Source organism: Neoarius graeffei, chromosome 10, assembly GCF_027579695.1.
Source record: "Neoarius graeffei isolate fNeoGra1 chromosome 10, fNeoGra1.pri, whole genome shotgun sequence".
Taxonomy (NCBI): domain Eukaryota; kingdom Metazoa; phylum Chordata; class Actinopteri; order Siluriformes; family Ariidae; genus Neoarius; species Neoarius graeffei.
The window spans coordinates 7,744,086-7,764,654 of record NC_083578.1 but is presented as its reverse complement, the minus strand read 5'-3'; the positions used below and the strand labels follow the sequence as shown (position 1 = coordinate 7,764,654).

The 20,569-nt window shown below is 41.7% G+C and overlaps 1 protein-coding gene across 2 annotated transcripts in view; it reads left to right on the top strand.

Annotated features, from left to right (window-relative positions):
- The window catches only part of arid5a (AT-rich interactive domain 5A), a 29,231-nt gene extending 12,427 nt beyond the window's left edge, over positions 1-16,804 (top strand). For both annotated transcript variants that reach the window (XM_060930666.1, XM_060930665.1), the window contains exons 3-7: positions 6,860-7,025; positions 9,105-9,157; positions 11,594-11,691; positions 13,983-14,133; positions 14,804-16,804. In XM_060930666.1, coding sequence (XP_060786649.1) covers positions 6,860-7,025; positions 9,105-9,157; positions 11,594-11,691; positions 13,983-14,133; positions 14,804-15,943 — 1,608 coding nt within the window. In that variant the 3' untranslated portion in view covers positions 15,944-16,804. The remainder of the gene's footprint in view (positions 1-6,859; positions 7,026-9,104; positions 9,158-11,593; positions 11,692-13,982; positions 14,134-14,803) is intronic.
- The last annotated feature ends 3,765 nt before the right edge of the window (positions 16,805-20,569 follow it).

Below are 20,569 nucleotides of genomic sequence, written 5' to 3'. Positions count from 1 at the left end.
AAAAAAAGTCTGCATAGAGGCCGGTGTGATACTTTTGACTCATTTATGGTTACCCCTTTGTGGCCCACATTTGCAATATTATCCCCTTGACAGAATGCAAGACAGGTTTCAGCTTTGTCTTCCAAATGACTCATTCTGCTACCAAGAGAAGGGACCTACATCTTCAATATTACTCAGGCACAGCAGCAGCCACCTCAACACTGATGGTGTTAGTCATTTCAGAGGTCTGCTTCTGGGAAGCCCTGATCTCGCTGAGGAACTTCAATTCACTCTGAAACCCTGAGAGTGAACTTTATTTACGCAAGGCCCCCCCGAACGACCGCTGCAGACGTCAAATGGAAAGTTGAGGGTTTACTGTACAGTCACTCGCCTTCGGTGAAGCTGATTGGTGGAGTGGAGGTTTATTTTGGCAAGATATTGGATGTGTTAGTTGAAATTCCCTTGATGGAAAAATCATAAACATTTCACACGTGTAACAATTGATGTGAACATGTTAACCATTTCAGCGGTGCAGCGTATTCACTTGCGACTGAATCAGATTTATCATTCGAGCTACAACATGGATTCGTGTCTGGTGTCATGGCACGATATTGTGCTGGAATGTAGTCAGTGGCAGTCTCATCTCATTATCTCTAGCCGCTTTATCCTGTTCTACAGGGTCGCAGGCAAGCTGGAGCCTATCCCAGCTGACTACGGGCGAAAGGCGGGGTACACCCTGGACAAGTCGCCAGGTCATCACAGGGCTGACACATAGACACAGACAACCATTCACACCTACGGTCAATTTAGAGTCACCAGTTAACCTAACCTGCATGTCTTTGGACTGTGGGGGAAACCGGAGCACCCGGAGGAAACCCACGCGGACACGGGGAGAACATGCAAACTCCGCACAGAAAGGCCCTCGCCGGCCACGGGGCTCGAACCCGGACCTTCTTGCTGTGAGGCGACAGCGCTAACCACTACACCACCGTGCCGCCCCAATTCAAATTATGTTTGTTTTTATATTAATGGTTCCAGTGTGTGTTAGGAAAACATTCCCCACACCATTACACCACCCCCACCAGCCTGAACTGTTCTCATTATATTATATTCATGGCATTTAGCAGACGATCTTATCCAGAGCAATGTACAACTATCTGGGGAGCAGTTAGGGGTTTGGTGCCTTGCTCAAGGGCACTTCAGCCATTTCTGCTGGTCCAGGGAATCAAACCAGCGACCTTTTTGTCCCAAAGCTGCTTCTCTAGTCATTTAGCCATGACTTCCCCACCTCCAGAAATTGAGATTCATCTGATCAGACAATGTTGTTTCCCCTCAGTTCAATATTTCTTGGAGATTGTTTTGTTTTGCAGGCACGTGACCCATCGTAACACAAGTGACAGTTTAGTTGTTGTTGTTGTTATTTTCAATTAAACTCATTTGTTGATGTTTGTAAATACACATTCCATTCTGTCCCTGATGATGGACCATAGGTCCAAAAGCTCAGAATAAAACTTAATAAATTTATGTGGAAGACACTTTTTTATTGACTTAATATGAGTCCCACATACAAACAAACTTTGGATATGTTTTATCTATCTATCTATCTATCTATCTATCTATCTATCTATCTATCTATCTATCTATCTATCTATCTATCTTCAACTGTCCATGTTGGGTGTGCCTGTGCCCAATGTAGCATCAGATTCATGTTCGGACTTGGAACCTTCTGCGGTTGTTAGCTCGTACGCCTCGTACTTGCATCCCAAGATGCTTTTCTGCTCACCGCAGCTGTAAAGTTACTTGAGTTTCCGAAGCTGTGTCAGAATAAACAAACCATGTCCCGAAATTGCATGTGGACACATACATTAGGGTGCATCAGTTGCCCCCTAAAAATGAAAAGTTCCTCCGATCATGATGCATTTTTGTTTTTATGTTCCTTTTGGTAAGAAAACACACTGGGTGAAATATTTTGACAAAATTCAAAAGTTTAATGGTGGCACCAGGAGCTCAAAGTTATGGAAAAAGCTGCTATTTTATGACTTTTATGACAAAATTTCGATCACTTTTCATGAAACGTTATGGCACCTTATAGAGTATACCAAATATCTTAGATACACATTAGTTAGTACATATTCTAAATATATTATCAAGCACAGTTTGAGTTTTAGCTGTTCATTGAATCATTGTTCAACTACTTTTAAACAATACAAATGTATTATGAATCACATTAATGCTTCTCAATCCCTTGCAAAGGTTCTTAACATGATCTCTGGCTCACAAAAAATCAATAAATGGAGTCCAACATTGTGATTCAAACCTTACGCGAAAACATAAAATAAGCGTTTTTTGGCAAAAAATGAACCTCATGGTGCCACCATTAGACTTTTGAATATGGTCAAAAAATTTCACAGGATGTCTTTATTGGTGAAAAGGAACACCCAAACAAAAATGCATCAGATTTTATGAAAGTGAGGGCAACTGATGCACCCTAACATACATACAAATGTGAACACTTCTATAAAAAAAAAAAAAAAAAAAAATTTGAAGGTGTCACTTTGAATCGTCTGATGACTCACGTGTCATTTTTATGGAATCACACATGCTGTTTATATGAAAACAAACAAACAAAGATGGTGAGTTTGAAATTACTTAACAGCATGTGGGCTTTGCTTGTAAAATATGAGGTACTGGAATTTCAAGCAAGACGTGATCCAGGAAGTGGACACAGAAGAAGAAGAAGAAGATCTGAGAATATATAGACTCAACAGAACAGTGTTTCAGGCACTTTGTGTAATACAGTAATGTTGAATGCTGCCGTATAGCACTACAGCTAATAGCGTTAGCATGAATATCACGGTAAAGCGATTTAGGGATTGCACGAGGAACATTTCAGCGATGCTGTAAAAGGAATGGAGGAGGCGTGTGCACGTTTCCAGTGTGTTAATCTGAGAAATATACACTGAAGCTCACAACAACATTTTAATTTAATATATTTAACAGTTATTCCATGAAATCAAGTCGTACATGAGCTAATAGCTGACATGGTGCGTAGCACCGAGCTTGAGTGGAATAACTGTTTTATTCTATCCACATTCACTGGATTTTGAGAAACAGAGCATTTTTATTTTTAATTTTTTGCAAGTTTGATCAATAAAAACTTTATACAAAATGGCCAACAAAATAATTTCTGCTTAGAATGTAAATAAACTGGCAGTGAAATGACAGGAGCAATTTGTGAAAAATGCGATAATAATAAAAATAATTCTTGAAAATTTTTTTTTTTAAAAGATACGTTCTTACCATCAAATATTTTAATCCATATTTTGGTGCTTTTTTTTATTTTGGGGGGTTTTGTTTTCAAGTTTTTATTTCGTCCTTGGTTGGTTCAGCAACACGCTTCGCTATTTTGTTTTTCTCTATTCACAGTATATGAGCTGATAGCCTAGTATCTGATTAGAGTAGCCAATCAGAGCACGCGATTGCTCATATCCAGTGAATGTGGATAGAATAAATATGGATATTAATTTGATGTTTGACAAATATTCTGAAAGGTACTGGATCCTGTTCCAGCACAAATTATGTAATCTATCTATCTATTCAGTTGAGTTGGTCGGGTTCAATGCCCAAACTGATGATCACATCATCAGTTTTTCTTTGGCTAATCAGACACAAGGTACGCCACCACTCTTGCCGGAGCGGTTGGGGGTTAGGTGCCTTGCTCAAGGGCACTTAAGTCAATCCTGCTAGTCTGGGGAATCGAACCAGCAACCTTTTGGTCCCAAAGCTGTTTCTCTAACCATTAGGCCATGACTTCCCCAAATCTATCTATCTATCTACAGTTACAGTATTCTCTCTCTCTCTCTCTCGCTCCATTTATCTTCTCTACGCAGAAATCCTTCAAACGTCAGACCCATCTTTAGTGAGTCACCTTTTAACCGATTAAAGACAATGCTGGGTTTTTTTAACTCTCTTTTTCCACCCGGTACTTTTTTCTTTTTTCTTTTGTTCACATGTCATGTCACGCAACTCCTTGTCTGAATAATATCAGGTGAATTCTGGAGCGAGTGAACTCTTACTGCCACATCGACCACAATTCTTTCCTCAGTTCATAAAAACGCTGCTGAACGGTTGAGCGTGTGATTGATCCTGTGACAGTTGGTGTGTGTTTTTGCTGCCCTGGTGTTTTTCATTTCCTGCTTTGTGGCCTGCCTCTCACTGAGCCTCATTGTCTTCGCTGCTCATTTATTCTGGTTGCCACTTAAGCACACTTCCACTTTTGACTACACCACATTCGACAATCTGGTATCTTTTTGTTGATATTCTTTTCGCTGCAGTTAGGCGTTAGAACGGCTTCTCCGGGAGAGGATCTGATTAGATGTTTGGATGTTGAAATGTTTATACGCTACCGTTCAAAAGTTTGGGGTCACTTTGAAATGTCCTTATTTTTGAAAGAAAAGCACTGTTCTTTTCAATGAAGATCACTTTAAACTAATCAGAAATCCACTCTATACATTGCTAATGTGGTAAATGACTATTCTAGCTGCAAATGTCTGGTTTTTGGTGCAATATCTCCATAGGTGTATAGAGGCCCATTTCCAGCAACTCTCACTCCAGTGTTCTAATGGTACAATGTGTTTGCTCATTGCCTCAGAAGGCTAATGGATGATTAGAAAACCCTTGTACAATCATGTTAGCACAGCTGAAAACAGTTGAGCTCTTTAGAGAAGCTATAAAACTGACCTTCCTTTGAGCAGATTGAGTTTCTGGAGCATCACATTTGTGGGGTCGATTAAATGCTCAAAATGGCCAGAAAAATGTCTCGACTATATTTTCTATTCATTTTACAACTTATGGTGGGAAATAAAAGTGTGACTTTTCATGGAAAACACAAAATTGTCTGGGTGACCCCAAACTTTTGAACGGTAGTGTACATCATTAAATATGTCACTAAAATGGATAGTTAATGCTGCGTGGTACTGTCTGTCTGGTTAAGATAAATTCCCCTGGATGTGTGTGTGTGTGTGTGTGTGTGTATACGTGCACTGGCGTCCCATTATCCAGGATGTATTCCTGCCTCACACCCAGTATTCCCAGGAGAGGCTCCGGATTCACCGTGACCCTGACTTACTGACAGTCAGTGAGTCACCGATGGCACCAGATGGCATTAATTTCCAAATTCACAAAATCATTCCCATTCATACTCTTCAAATGTGAAGATTGCACAGTTGATGACGATGTTTCATCATTCCAGCAATTTCCCAGTTTCAACAGTTTCCTTGTGACCTCTCCCTGTTCTAATTACGATACATGTATCGCGCAATCCTCGAACGTAGCAAGAAAACTACATCATTTAAAGTTACATGAACTAATAATTTAAACCACAGCAATCCTAACCAGGAGAAATAGTTCATCATGAATCATCTCAGCCGGCATGACCAACCTTCAGTGTTGTAATGTGGTTGAAATAATATCAGTCATTGAAACGTTTAATGCTGATGGTTGTAAAAAGGTGAATAAAATAATTAAAAATCAACACTGTCATTTTCAGTTCACCCAGGCTGAAAACTAAGACGTTGAGACAACTGCACGATGTCAACGTTGATTTGTTTTCAAAATGGAAACACAATTGAACAGTGATTCGTCTTTGATCCGTGACGTTGATTCACGTCTGAATAAATGCTGAAATGCTGGCTGGGATCTCATCTCATCTCATTATCTCTAGCCGCTTTATCCTGTTCTACAGGGTCGCAGGTGAGCTGGAGCCTATCCCAGCTGACTACGGGCGAAAGGCGGGGTACACCCTGGACAAGTCGCCAGGTCATCACAGGGCTGACACATAGACACAGACAACCATTCACACTCACATTCACACCTACGGTCAATTTAGAGTCACCAGTTAACCTAACCTGCATGTCTTTGGACTGTGGGGGAAACCGGAGCACCCGGAGGAAACCCACGCGGACACGGGGAGAACATGCAAACTCCGCACAGAAAGGCCCTCGCCGGCCACGGGGCTCGAACCCGGACCTTCTTGCTGTGAGGCGACAGCGCTAACCACTACACCACCGTGCCGCCCAGCTACATGTGAAAAGTCAAAATTGAAAAGAATCAAAATTTTGTGATAATTCAAATAAGTTACTGAGAAATCAAAGCATGCAGTAAACGTATTTTGCGACGGGTCACAGGGTACACTCCTGTGATAAATATAATACACACCTTTATATTAATGCGAATGCAAAGTGACTCCATGCAAAACTGCTTCAACACCTTAGACACAAGATCCCTTCTTTAATTCAGGATTCATTTGTAGGCTTATAGTAATTGTGTTACAGTAAGTGAGGAGCTTCTCTCGTGTGTGTGTGTGTGTGTGTGTTACGGATGAGAGTGAGAGTGCAGCCTGGGGCAGATGCCTCAGTGTGTGAAACCCCTGATGTGTTTCGCTTCAAACAGGATGAAACTTACATGTTCAAAGTGGTGAAAAAGAAGAAGAAGAAGAAGCAAAAGAAAAAAAACACACACACACACACACATTCTCGGTTTTACTATGAATCGTCCCGGAAGGAGGTGATATAAACCCACATTCACCTGAAATTTGAGGAGATGATGAGAAAGTGAATCAGATCGGGTTTTTTTTTTTTCTTAATGTGAGAATTTTGTTTATATGAAAGTGAAATTTAAAGCAATTGAATCAATCAAAAGCAAAAAAAAAAAGAGAAGTGCCTTCCTGTAAGTGGAATAAAAAAATCTCCCACTTTCATGTATTGCACAGGAATTTGAGGAGATGATTATTCATCAGAGATGTTGTAATTCCCCAGGAATGTTGGAATGTGAGTATTTAATGCAGGACTGTGTCTTTTTTTTGTTTTGTTTTAATCTTTAGTTCAATCAAGAAATGGCAAGTTCGGAACTGACCAATGGGAGCGCAGAGGAAGCCAAGCCCGGCCAATCAGAGAGCGAGGAGAGGGTGTTTGTGCGGAACCTGTACCAGTTTATGAAGGAAAGAGGCACGCCCATTGAGAGAATCCCTCATCTTGGCTTTAAACAGAGTGAGTAAACAAACACGTGGTTTATTCACACTTTAAATCCCAACGAGACAAAAGCATTAAAGGTGCAGTCAGTGATTTTTTTTTTTTCAAGTTTTGTTACCAGACTGGAAGACCACCAGCATCCGACCAATCAGGGCAAGCAAACAGGAACTCGTCTCGCAATCATTTTTTGGAGTGTGGATTTGGACAGTACAAAAAAAAAAAAAAACATGATCTGAATTTGTTTTGATTTTGAGTTTCAGCAGCTGCACTACTACCTGACAAAAGTTTCTACACCCCTGCTCATAGACGGCCTTAAAGCTAGACTGCCTTTCAGATTTTAAGTGTAGGTCATAAAAAGAATTTTCCCGACACCCAATTATTATTTTTCTTCCGTAGACCGAAAGCTACTGAATTCGAATCACAGACTTACAATTTTATTAGTTTTTTAAAAATAGAACAATTAACAAATTTATCTCCACGTGGCCCTAAATTCTCCGTTATTTTTTCCTGCTTCACCATGACCCAATTCAAGATATTACGTCATGCATCACATCACGTGGTGGGCTTTCCCCGTTCACGCAAGGCATTGTGGGATACAAATTTGAAACAGGAGGGAAAAATGGAGGACGTGAGTGAGCGAATGAAACGTGAAAGACCGACTACAGTAACGGAAAGAAAGCGAGAAGAAAAGACGTTATGTTATATACGAAGGAAAGGAAACGCAGGACCAAACTAATAAATATCGGCGCCCAGCGAGCACCTCGGTGTGATCAGCTGTTCGTTTAGAATGATGACAGAATGATGGAACTGTCAGTGCACGCTCAAAGGTAAACCTGTAGATGGCAGTAATGCAACACTGTGGATGCCAGCTGCCGTAAAACCCAAAAGAAGAAGAAGGTAAACCTGCGCATGCGCACACGGACTTCCTCTGTCTGCTTGACTGCGCAAAGCGAGCGATTTCATGCACATTATTTGCTTTAATCCCCTCAAATTAAATAACTTCCCAGCCACAGAATGGCCTGATATTTTTTAGATATTACAGAAATAAACATATATCACAATCACCACATTTCAGACGGAACTAAATTTCATAGATTTTATGAAATCGAAAGGCCGTCCAGCTTTAAATGTTTTTTTAAAAGGTTTTTTTTATTATTGTACTCGAGATTAATAATTACCATTAATTTGGATTTATCCCATGACCAACAAAAGTCTTAAACAAATCAGATCTTTTTGAATACTTAGCAGCATCCGTGATAAAGCTTTGAACACTCTCAGCATCTTCTCAACCAGCTTCATGAGAAGCTTCATCCGGGAGGTTTGATCATCCTGAACTTCCCAAATAATCCTCACTCATCCTAGTGACGAGTGAATATGACATGTTTGGGGGAAACAAATTATTTTCGAGTGCAACTTATTAATTAAAAACATATTTTAATTGATAAATATATTATGAATAGACAAAATGATGAGAAATATTTATTCCTTCGTGACTGGTAGTGTAGCTTCAAAGTGTTGCCTTCTGCTAAAACCACTGACTGCAACTTTAAACCTTAAACGTGCCAACTCCGTTCTGTCCTGTTTGCAACAGGAAGATTCGTCTCAGCCTCAGGTTGGCTTTACGCTTTACACATTTCGGCCATGATTTTTTTTCTGGGGTCTTGTACAGTGTGACAGCTAATGATCTTTAAGAAGAAGAAGTAGGAGAAGCAAAAAGCAGAGTAAAAGCATCTTCACCTAAAGCGCACTGAGCTTCTGATATCTTTTGTGCCCTTTTCTGGCCACAAGCTTCAGAATCCTAGAGACTGCCATATAATAGTTTTCTTTACACTTCCATGTTTGCGCACACACATACTTTCACCGGCCACTTTAATAGGAACTTGTTGTTGAGTCTAAGATCCCTGTTCTTGGCTGCAGGAGTGGAACCCAATGTGGTCTTCTGTTTGCTGTTGCATGCTGAGATGCTTTTCTGCTCATCATAGTTGTAAAGAATGATTATATACGTTGTTATATCCTTCCTTTTTATAATTCACCAAATTTTCACTGAGCGTTAATGTTAACGTTAACGTTAATATTTACATTTTCTGTGTTTTTCAGTTAACCTGTGGAAAATTTTCAAGGCTGTGGAGATACTTGGAGGCTATGAGTCGGTAGGTGTGCATGCAAACACTCTCTCTGACACACACACACACAAAAAAAAACCCCTCCATTACCTACCAGCCTCCATCTGCTGCAGCGTCAAGGGTCATAAATAGCTTTCACAGTTTGTTTGCTAACTGAACATCTCGTAGCTTCTGGCCAGCAGCTCTTTGAGGACAAGGATGTTTTTTTTTTGTTTTTTTGCAGCTATCACTTCACTGAGACTCTCGCTCAGTCTATGAAATGGAAACTCGAGCTTGTCCTGAGCTCATTTTGAAAGCAGTAGCCGTTAAAACCACAATGAGAGCTTGAGTCGTGAGGGCGGGGGGTCCAACTTTCCTCTTCAGACATCCTGAAGCTTCGCTCTTTGCAAGACCCTCTGCCCACCTCTGTTGTTTTGTGTAGCGTTCACCCAGAAAGTTTCCATTCGCTCGTGTGCGTGTGTGTGTTTGTGGTTAGAGAAGATTTTGTCATTCAAGCCTCCTTCACATTTCGGCCACGGGTCTGAGAAGATGAATGCGAGAAGCTATGCGCTTTCTTTAAAGCATTCTTAGAAGCAAGGAAATGTTTAAAAGTCCCAAATCCTAAAATAACAGTCTTCAGTGAAAATACACTCAGATCAAAGCATACAGACGTGTGAGAAAATTTGTTGAACATGTCAAATTGTAACATTATGACTAAAGTGTCTCTGATTAATTGAGATAATCACGCAGATATCGTGCCACTCATAACACACCATGATACAAACACAAAATCACACAATTAGTCAGCGTTGGTTTATCAGTGAGACCCTGAGAGACCAAATCTGTATATACACACGTTAAAATCGATTGCTTACTCATCACGATACTGAGAGAGTTCCAGTAAAAACTGAAACATTTCATTCATAGTACAGTGCTGATAAAGTCTGCATTCGGATTGGTCAGAAGATGTCGATTAGTTTTCCGTTATAGCAGCTTTAACAGTTGTTATCTCTAACTAACGTCGTTATCGTTTCTATCGATCATTACCAGTTCATTTACCTCGGAAACTCATCCAAAAGTAAGACGTGTGTAATCACTGATATGGTGAAATTTTCTGTTAGGAGACGTTTATTTAACATTCACAGAAGGAAGCTTCAGTCCGAACTAAAGCCGTGACTTGAACTCCATCAGAGTGACTGTTGATAGCTGCTGTAGTGTAAAGGGAATTTATGCTGACAACGCAGTCCTCGCAGATGGCGTCGCAGATGGCGTCTGCGTAGCCCCCCCCTTCGCAGACGCTCTGCGCGCACCTCCCAAAAATTGTGACCACCGCAGAAGCCTCGCAGACAGCGTCGCAGACAAGAGGGCTCTGATTGGTCCACTCTACATCCGCTGTACACGCACTTCCGCTTCCCTACTTTCCCGGTTTGGTTTGTTTTCACTACCGCCATTTTTAAAAACACGAGCGAAGATGGAGCAGCACGAAGAGCGGTTGATCGAGGAAGTGAGGAAGTACGTACATCTATACGACTCCAGTTCTAGTCATTATAAGTAACCGGAGGATAAACACTCCACTAACCACACCCACCAACTACTCCTAGCGATTTCGCGACTTCGCGCCCCCTTGCGTTGTGGTGGTGAATAACATCGCGCACGCCTATTACTCCCCGCTCAACGATAAATTACAACTGTCTGCGAAAAGCTATCTGCGAAAGCCTTGTCGCAAGAGCATGCAGAGGCCCTAAGAGATAACAGGAACGTGTTTCATGGACGTTCAACAACACTGAATGTAACTCTAAAAGGATAAAAAGCCAGAAAACATGTCAAAAAGTCATTTTGGAAAGTAATAATTGGTTGTGGGCGGCACGGTGGTGTAGTGGTTAGCGCTGTCGCCTCACAGCAAGAAGGTCCTGGGTTCGAGCCCCGTGGCCGGCGAGGGCCTTTCTGTGCGGAGTTTGCATGTTCTCCCCGTGTCCGCGTGGGTTTCCTCCGGGTGCTCCGGTTTCCCCCACAGTCCAAAGACATGCAGGTTAGGTTAACTGGTGACTCTAAATTGACCGTAGGTATGAATGTGAGTGTGAATGGTTGTCTGTGTCTATGTATCAGCCCTGTGATGACCTGGCGACTTGTCGAGGGTGTACCCCGCCTTTCGCCCGTAGTCAGCTGGGATAGGCTCCAGCTTGCCCGCGACCCTGTAGAACAGGATAAAGCGGCTAGAGATGATATGAGATCATTGGTTGTTGGATAAGAGGAATAAAACACTGCTATCGGAAAATGATCAACTTCGGATGGTGTAGTGATGGTAACTCTGCTTCATCACACCACATCACATCACGAGGTTGATTATTTTCCTGTAACAGCACAACATGGTGTGTTTTATTCCTTACATATGTGACTTTCCTTACATCTCATCTCGTCGAAGTAATATCTGTGCTTTCAGATTGTGTTTACAGGTTCTTACTTTTTGTGTGTGTGTATTACCAGGTGACGACCCGACGGTTGTGGAAGAACGTGTATGATGAGTTGGGTGGTAGTCCGGGTAGCACCAGCGCCGCCACCTGCACTCGCAGACATTACGAAAGGTAAAAAAATATATAAAAATGCAAACATGAGTTATACCAAAATTAAATATTAATAATCCAATTCATCAACAGAATAAAGCTTGACACGGTGCAGATGTTGAACAAGGATGGATTTATGTAATATTTAAATAATATCGGCTGGCTTTTTTTCATGGTATATCATTCAGCTAGCATGATACTGAATGAGTCAAAGACGAATAGCTGAACGGAATACAGTGGTGCTTGAAAGTTTGTGAACCCTTTAGAATTTTCTATATTTCTGCATAAATATGACCAAAAACATCATCAGATTTTCACACAAGTCCTAAAAGTAGATAAAGAGAACCCAGTTAAACAAATGAGACAAAAATATTATACTTGGTCATTTATTTATTGACGAAAATGATCCAATATTACATATCCGTGAGTGGCAAAAGTATGTGAACCTTTGCTTTCAGTATCTGGTGTGACCCCCTTGTGCAGCAATAACTGCAACTAAATGTTTGCGGTAACTGTTGATCAGTCCTGCACACCGGCTTGGAGGAATTTTAGCCCGTTCCTCCGTACAGAACAGCTTCAACTCTGGGATGTTGGTGGGTTTCCTCACATGAACTGCTCGCTTCAGGTCCTTCCACAACATTTCCATTGGATTAAGGTCAGGACTTTGACTTGGCCATTCCAAAACATTAACTTTATTCTTCTTTAACCATTCTTTGGTAGAATGACTTGTGTGCTTAGGGTCGTTGTCTTGCTGCATGACCCACCTTCTCTTGAGATTCAGTTCATGGACAGATGTCCTGACATTTTCCTTTAGAATTCGCTGGTATAATTCAGAATTCATTGTTCCATCAATGACGGCAAGCCGTCCTGGCCCAGATGCAGCAAAACAGGCCCAAACCATGACACTACCACCACCATGTTTCACAGATGGGATAAGGTTCTTATGCTGGAATGCAGTGTTTTCCTTTCTCCAAACATAACGCTTCTCATTTAAACCAAAAAGTTCTATTTTGGTCTCATCCGTCCACAAAACATTTTTCCAATAGCCTTCTGGCTTGTCCACGTGATCTTTAGCAAACTGCAGATGAGCAGCAATGTTCTTTTTGGAGAGCAGTGGCTTTCTCCTTGCAACCCTGCCATGCACACCATTGTTGTTCAGTGTTCTCCTGATGGTGGACTCATGGACACTAACATTAGCCAATGTGAGAGAGGCCTTCAGTTGCTTAGAAGTTACCCTGGGGTCCTTTGTGACCTCGCCGACTATTACACGCCTTGCTCTTGGAGTGATCTTTGTTGGTCGACCACTCCTGGGGAGGGTAACAATGGTCTTGAATTTTCTCCATTTGTACACAATCTGTCTGACTGTGGATTGGTGGAGTCCAAACTCTTTAGAGATGGTTTTGTAACCTTTTCCAGCCTGATGAGCATCAACAACGCTTTTTCTGAGGTCCTCAGAAATCTCCTTTGTTCGTGCCATGATACACTTCCACAAACATGTGTTGTGAAGATCAGCCTTTGATAGATCCCTGTTCTTTAAATAAAACAGGGTGCCCACTCACACCTGATTGTCATCCCATTGATTGAAAACACCGGACTCTAATTTCACCTTCAAATTAACTGTGAATCCTAGAGGTTCACATACTTTTGCCACTCACAGATATGTAATATTGGATCATTTTCCTCAATAAATAAATGGCCAAGTATAATATTTTTGTCTCATTTGTTTAACTGGGTTCTCTTTATCTACTTTTAGGACTTTTGTGACAATCTGATGATCTTTTAGGTCATATTTATGCAGAAATATAGAAAATTCTAAAGGGTTCACAAACTTTCAAGCACCACTGTATATCTGATAGACCACGAAAAAAGCCAGCCAATATTATTATTATTATTATTATTATTATTATTATTATTATACATACACTTTCCTTTTGGGTGTTCGACGCATCGTTCTCTTTCAAAATTCTCTCAAAATCTTCCGTATTTAACGAAGCAAATTTGGCGGCCATGTTTGTTTACAAACTGTCCCAGTCGCTCACTCGCTAGCGTAGAAGTTTTACGTCTCCGACATGTGATGTCATGTTGTCTTGATAACCATGTGATATCGTAAACCATATTCAACGCTCATTCTCCATTGGGTAGAGTGATGTAATGCACGTAGGATAAGCGATATACTAACAATATTGCATGCTATCAAACCAAATGAATGAAACCCGCTAGCAGGGAATAGAACACATGTTTTTATTCTATCAGAAAAGCGTCCTGTATGTGTAATAATTCAAAATGGTTGTGTCTCTCCTTTCTCTCGGCAGGTTAGTTCTACCTTACGAAAGGCATCGGAGGGGAGAGGAAGACAAGCCACTTCCTCCATCTAAACCTCGTAAACAGTACAAGAGGAACGAGGAGGGAAAGGGCAAAACCGAGAGCAAGAAAAGGCGTCGGACAGACGGAGATGACCCAGAGGTAAAAATACAAAGCATACTGCAAAGCAGCATCAGTTCTCATCTTCATTCAGGGGTTTTATCCACAATAAAAGAGCAAATTTAGCTTCGGTACCAAAATATTTTGTGTAGACTCCTCCATTTCATATCATAATAATCACAATTATATTATTTGAAATATATTTTTCTTTGCTTCTGAAACTCATCCAAACACTATTTATGCTATAGCTCTAGCTGCAAAATGTTCACGCTGAGAAATATGACAGGAAGCCAGACAAGATAATGAACATTTAGATCAACTTCGAATTAACTTCCTGTGTGTCATATCTCAGACAGAGATGTGAGATGTTTCTCAGGAAGACCTGAGAATTTTCATTCAGTACACTTTCATATGTGATCTCAACACCAGGGTTTGTTTACACTCGGAGAAAAAAAAGGGGTTCCTCAAGGGTTCTTTGGATGAATAAGAGTTCCTAGATTTCGAAAGTTGTCTTCTTTGGAACGCTGTATGAAAGGGAAACCTATTTTCGATGGGGATGTTTTAAAAAAAAACCTTAGTGTATAATAGTGTATTGAAGAAGAAGGAAAAAGTAAAAGCATAAAATTAAAAGCAGTCCATCACAATATTTATGCTGCTTCGACTAGCTTCCTGAACTTTTCTCTAAAACGTGTGTGTGTGTGGTGTTTGTCAGGAAATTGTGAGAGGCAGTCATCCCTGTGAGAGAGGAGTGTGTTCTCATTCTGGACCATGGCCAGTTTCCTCGGAGCATTCAGATGGTAACCAGGTCTCACCTCAAGACATGTGCCTCAGAGAGAAGCCTCTTCTTCAGCCGCTAGTCCCCGCCCTTGTTATTTCCCCTCTGGAGAAGAAGAAGCGTCTGGCGCAGGCGAGCTTGAGCGTAGCACCCCCTGCTGGCCTGGAGGACGGAACAGAGCCTGAGAGACCCTCTGTGATTCATCTGTCACATTCATCCATACCTTCTGGACGCGCAAGCCACAACTCTGACGGCTCACCGCTGCCTCTGTCCTCCCCTTCCTCCTCGCGGAGCCCCTCCCCTTCCTCTGTTTCCTCCGAGGACTGTGTGGCTGTGCCGACCCAGAAGACAACAGCTCTGGAAGCAGAGAAGCAGAAACCAGCACGTTTTGGAGCTTTGCCTGAATCTGGTGCGCGCGTGTGCCAGCCGTTACCCTTCGTCCCTTACCCCAGCCCTAAAGACGCGTCCTCTCTGTCACGCCCACTTCACCACAACTTCCTTAACGTCTCTGCTACGCATCCAGACAAAACCCAGAGATACCCAGCGCTCCGGATACCCGTCTCCACATCTCTAGGCTCACAATACTGGGTGCCGTCAACCTCAAGCTTCACCAAGGTCGTCCCTCGCTCCTGTGATTACTGGAGTGGGTCGGTACAGTCGCTTTACAAACCCCACATTCCAAATTCCAAGAGGCCAAGTAGCGCCGAGGCCTATGTCAAGAAGATCCCATCTCCTGTGCGCTTCATAGAGCGAAAGGACAAATCCAAGATGGTGGTTCCCAAGCCAATGCCAACCCAACAGTACCTCGTGCACCAAACCGGATTGCCCAGCTTGTCGTACGTGCTGCCAGGTTTGGAACGGCCCAGAGTGCAGGCACTGGATCAAATGAAAGCTTTACCCCTCCAACCTGTCCTCTTCCCTCATCTCAACATTCCTCCATCCCAGACACATCCCACACATTCCTTGCAAGGTCCCTTCCCTGGGCCGTACGAGCCCACGTTGCGTCCGTACCCATACTCGGTACCGGTCTGGCATTCACCCGGCGGGTACAGCATGGCAACGCTGCAGCCATATTAACCCCAACTACTCTGATCTCCTGGGACTGGAACTGTCACCTGTTTTGAGCATTTAGTGCTTGAAGTGGGTCGGGGCAAAATAATGTAGCTTATGTTTGGCATAAGAAAGTCTCACTGATGTGATTCACGAAGGTACCTTCTGATACTCACTCAGCCTTGACATGGCATTTTCCTTCCACTATGATGACTTGAATCTTTTGATAAATGTCTTTTTTTTAACTTTATTTGTGTAACTCAACTTAAAATACAGATTTAATCACATCCACTTGTCAAAATCTGTCAGTTTTAACGCAGGTTGAAACAGAAGGTAGCATTTCAGTAGGTTCATTTTTCCTCATGAGAGGTTTTTTTTGTCTTTCTGTGATGATATGATGGAAAAGTCTCATTTTAAAGCACTGAATAAGAAAAATGAATGCAGCGGCAACTAAACTGTAAGAACCTAGAAGTAATCATGGTAATAATTAAAATTCAAATGAACAAAGGAACAAACAGAGTATTGACAATCCATTACTTTGCACTACTGATTGAATCCCTGTATAAATGATCGCCAATGGAGTAATGTGTTTGTTAAGACAGTTTGTATATTTGTACTGTGTATATAATATTTTATTTTCTGTTAAATATATTTGCTTTGTATAAAATTCCTCTCAGGTTCAACAAAAGTGTTTTATATTACTGTTTAGTGCACTGAAAGCAATCGAAATAAAAATGATTGACAGGGTAGGAACAATGTTCCAAAATGCACAAATTGCACCATTTGCTATTGTTTTGCAGTTGTGTTAATGGTGTAGCGCCCCCTATTGGCCTAAGTGCTGACTCTGAATCTCTCTCTGGGAGTCATTAATAAAAATACTCTGATACATTTCTGAATATCCTTAAACTGTTGATGGTCTACATATGAAGGAATTATTATTATTATTATTATTATTATTATACTGAAGCATGGCAAACCCTTTTTGTCGTAACTGACATGACTGAAGTTTGATAATTTCTGACACATACCCTACTGTATCTTCACTGGTTTTACAGTCTTTACCTTTAATCCACAACGGCACGTTTAAAAATAATTTATTGGTCACATATTTAATCATGCCATCAATAAACAAAAAAATTTACTTACAGGATTTGATAATATCCAAAATAAATATTCATCATTAACCTTTTCTAATACCGCATGAACACAGTCGACTCAGTAATACAACTGACTGCATTTTAAGATCCACTTCCACTGGAAAGGTTTATTAAAATCAGTTTTGACTTTTACTAATCAAGCCAGAAAATAAATGCTGCTACAACCCCGATTCCAAAAAAGTTGGGACAAAATACAAATTGTAAATAAAAACAGAATGCAATAATTTACAAATCTCAAAAACTGATATTGTATTCACAATAGAACATAGACAACATATCAAATGTCGAAAGTGAGACATTTTGAAATTTCATGCCAAATATTGGCTCATTTGAAATTTCATGACAGCAACACATCTCAAAAAAGTTGGGACAGGGGCAATAAGAGGCTGGAAAAGTTAAAGGTACAAAAAAGGAACAGCTGGAGGACCAAATTGCAACTCATTAGGTCAATTGGCAATAGGTCATTAACATGACTGGGTATAAAAAGAGCATCTTGGAGTGGCAGCGGCTCTCAGAAGTAAAGATGGGAAGAGGATCACCAATCCCCCTAATTCTGCGCTGACAAACAGTGGAGCAATATCAGAAAGGAGTTCGACAGTGTAAAATTGCAAAGAGTTTGAACATATCATCATCTACAGTGCATAATATCATCAAAAGATTCAGAGAATCTGGAAGAATCTCTGTGCGTAAGGGTCAAGGCCGGAAAACCATACTGGGTGCCCGTGATCTTCGGGCCCTTAGACGGCACTGCATCACATACAGGCATGCTTCTGTATTGGAAATCACAAAATGGGCTCAGGAATATTTCCAGAGAACATTATCTGTGAACACAATTCACCGTGCCATCCGCCGTTGCCACCTAAAACTCTATAGTTCAAAGAAGAAGCCGTATCTAAACACGATCCAGAAGCGCAGACGTCTTCTCTGGGCCAAGGCTCATTTAAAATGGACTGTGGCAAAGTGGAAAACTGTTCTGTGGTCAGACGAATCAAAATTTGAAGTTCTTTATGGAAATCAGGGACGCCGTGTCATTCGGACTAAAGAGGAGAAGGACGACCCGAGTTGTTATCAGTGCTCAGTTCAGAAGCCTGCATCTCTGATGGTATGGGGTTGCATTAGTGTGTGTGGCATGGGCAGCTTACACATCTGGAAAGACACCATCAATGCTGAAAGGTATATCCAGGTTCTAGAGCAACATATGCTCCCATCCAGACGACGTCTCTTTCAGGGAAGACCTTGCATTTTCCAATATGACAATGCCAAACCACATACTGCATCAATTACAGCATCATGGCTGCGTAGAAGAAGGGTCCGGGTACTGAACTGGCCAGCCTGCAGTCCAGATCTTTCACCCATAGAAAACATTTGGCGCATCATAAAACGGAAGATACGGCAAAAAAGACCTAAGACAGTTGAGCAACTAGAATCCTACATTAGACAAGAATGGGTTAACATTCCTGTCCCTAAACTTGAGCAACTTGTCTCCTCAGTCCCCAGACGTTTACAGACTGTTGTAAAGAGAAAAGGGGATGTCTCACAGTGGTAAACATGGCCTTGTCCCAACTTTTTTGAGATGTGTTGTCGTCATGAAATTTAAAATCACCTAATTTTTCCCTTTAAATGATAAATTTTCTCAGTTTAAACATTTGATGTCATCTATGTTCTATTCTGAATAAAATATGAAATTTTGAAACTTCCACATCATTGCATTCCGTTTTTATTTACAATTCGTACTTTGTCCCAACTTTTTTGGAATCGGGGTTGTAAGTTGAACTGCCCTAATTTAGCTTAATTCACCCTGTATATATACCTCGGCTGTAAACTTTACTAGAAATAAGCTTGAAGTTCCTCACGCAGGTTTGGCATCCAAGCATGTGACCCTTTATATATCAAGAGAAATAATAATAATAATAATTTTCTGATCATTTCTATAGTACCTTTCAGACATGGTGTATAATTTGCCTTGTCCTCTGTAAATAAAGCTTAAAGCTATTTAAAATGTATTTTAATCTGCACACAATATAATGATGACTTTAAAATGTTGTGACGTGTTGCACAATTATATTGCGCAAAGAACCGCCACCACCACAATCTCCACCACCTGGAATGAACATGGAGTTTGCGTGTTCTTCCCATGTCCATGTGGGTTTCCTCCGGGTGCTCCGGTTTCCCCCACAGTCCAAAGACATGCAGGTTAGGTTAACTGGTGACTCTAAATTGAGCGTAGGTGTGAATGTGAGTGTGAATGGTTGTCTGTGTCTATGTGTCAGCCCTGTGATGACCTGGCGACTTGTCCAGGGTGTACCCCGCCTTTCGCCCGTAGTCAGCTGGGATAGGCTCCAGCTTGCCTGCAACCCTGTAGAACAGGATAAAGCGGCTAGAGATAATGAGATGAGATGAGATGAGATGAAAAGTGCACAGAAGCAATCTCTTCAAAGAACCTCCACCACCACAATCTCCACTACCTGGAATGAACATGGAGTTTTGCGTGTTCTCCCCGTGTCTGTGTGGGCTTCCTCTGGGTGCTCTGATTTCCCCCGCAGCCCAAAGACATGTGGTTAACCTATGGCGGCCTTGGGTTGAAGTGCCCTTGAGTAAGGCACCTAACCTCCAAATGTTCCCCGGGTGCTGTAGTATAGCTGCCCACTTCTCTGTGTGTGTGTGTGTGTGTGTGTGTGTGTGTGTGTGCGCATGTATGTGTTCACTGCTTCAGATGGGTTAAATGCAGAGGATGAATTTCACTGTGCTTGAGTGTGCATATGACAAATTAAGGCTTCTTCTTCTTCCTTCGCCATCACCACCACCACCACCAACAACAACAACACCATCACCAACAAAAACACCATCATCACCATGATCACCACCAGCAACCAAACCATCACCAACGTCACCACCAGCAACCAAACCATCACCAACCCAAAATCTCCACCAACTTCACCATCACCAACAAAAACACCATCACCATCACCACAATTTCCACCACCTTCACCACCACCAACAAAAACACCATCACCAACCCAAAATCTCCACCAACTTCACCACACAATCTCGACCACCTTCACCACCAGAGGTGGAAAAACCTGGGTACAGAAAGTAAAAACCCTGCCACATTTTTGCTCCAGCCAATTCAGTGAACCAGCTGATCCTAAATTACCACATCCCCTAAGCCAGGTTGATGAGCTAATTGGTGAAATCACCTGTGTTGAGAGCACAGGCAGAAGGAAAACCTAAGCAGGACTTTTACTTTGTCAATCCAGTTTTTCCACCTCTGTACAGGGGTGTCAAACCTGATCCATAAAGGGCCGTGTGGCTGCAGGTTTTCATTCCAGCCATGCAGCAGCACCCTGATTTGGCTTATTCAATCAACTGACACACCCACCCTTTAATCAAGGGTGGGTGTGGCTGCAAGTATTTGACTGTGTGAAGACAGTTCAGTTGATTGAATGAGCCAAGTCAGGTGTGCTGCTGCATGGCTGGAATGAAAACCTGCAGCCAC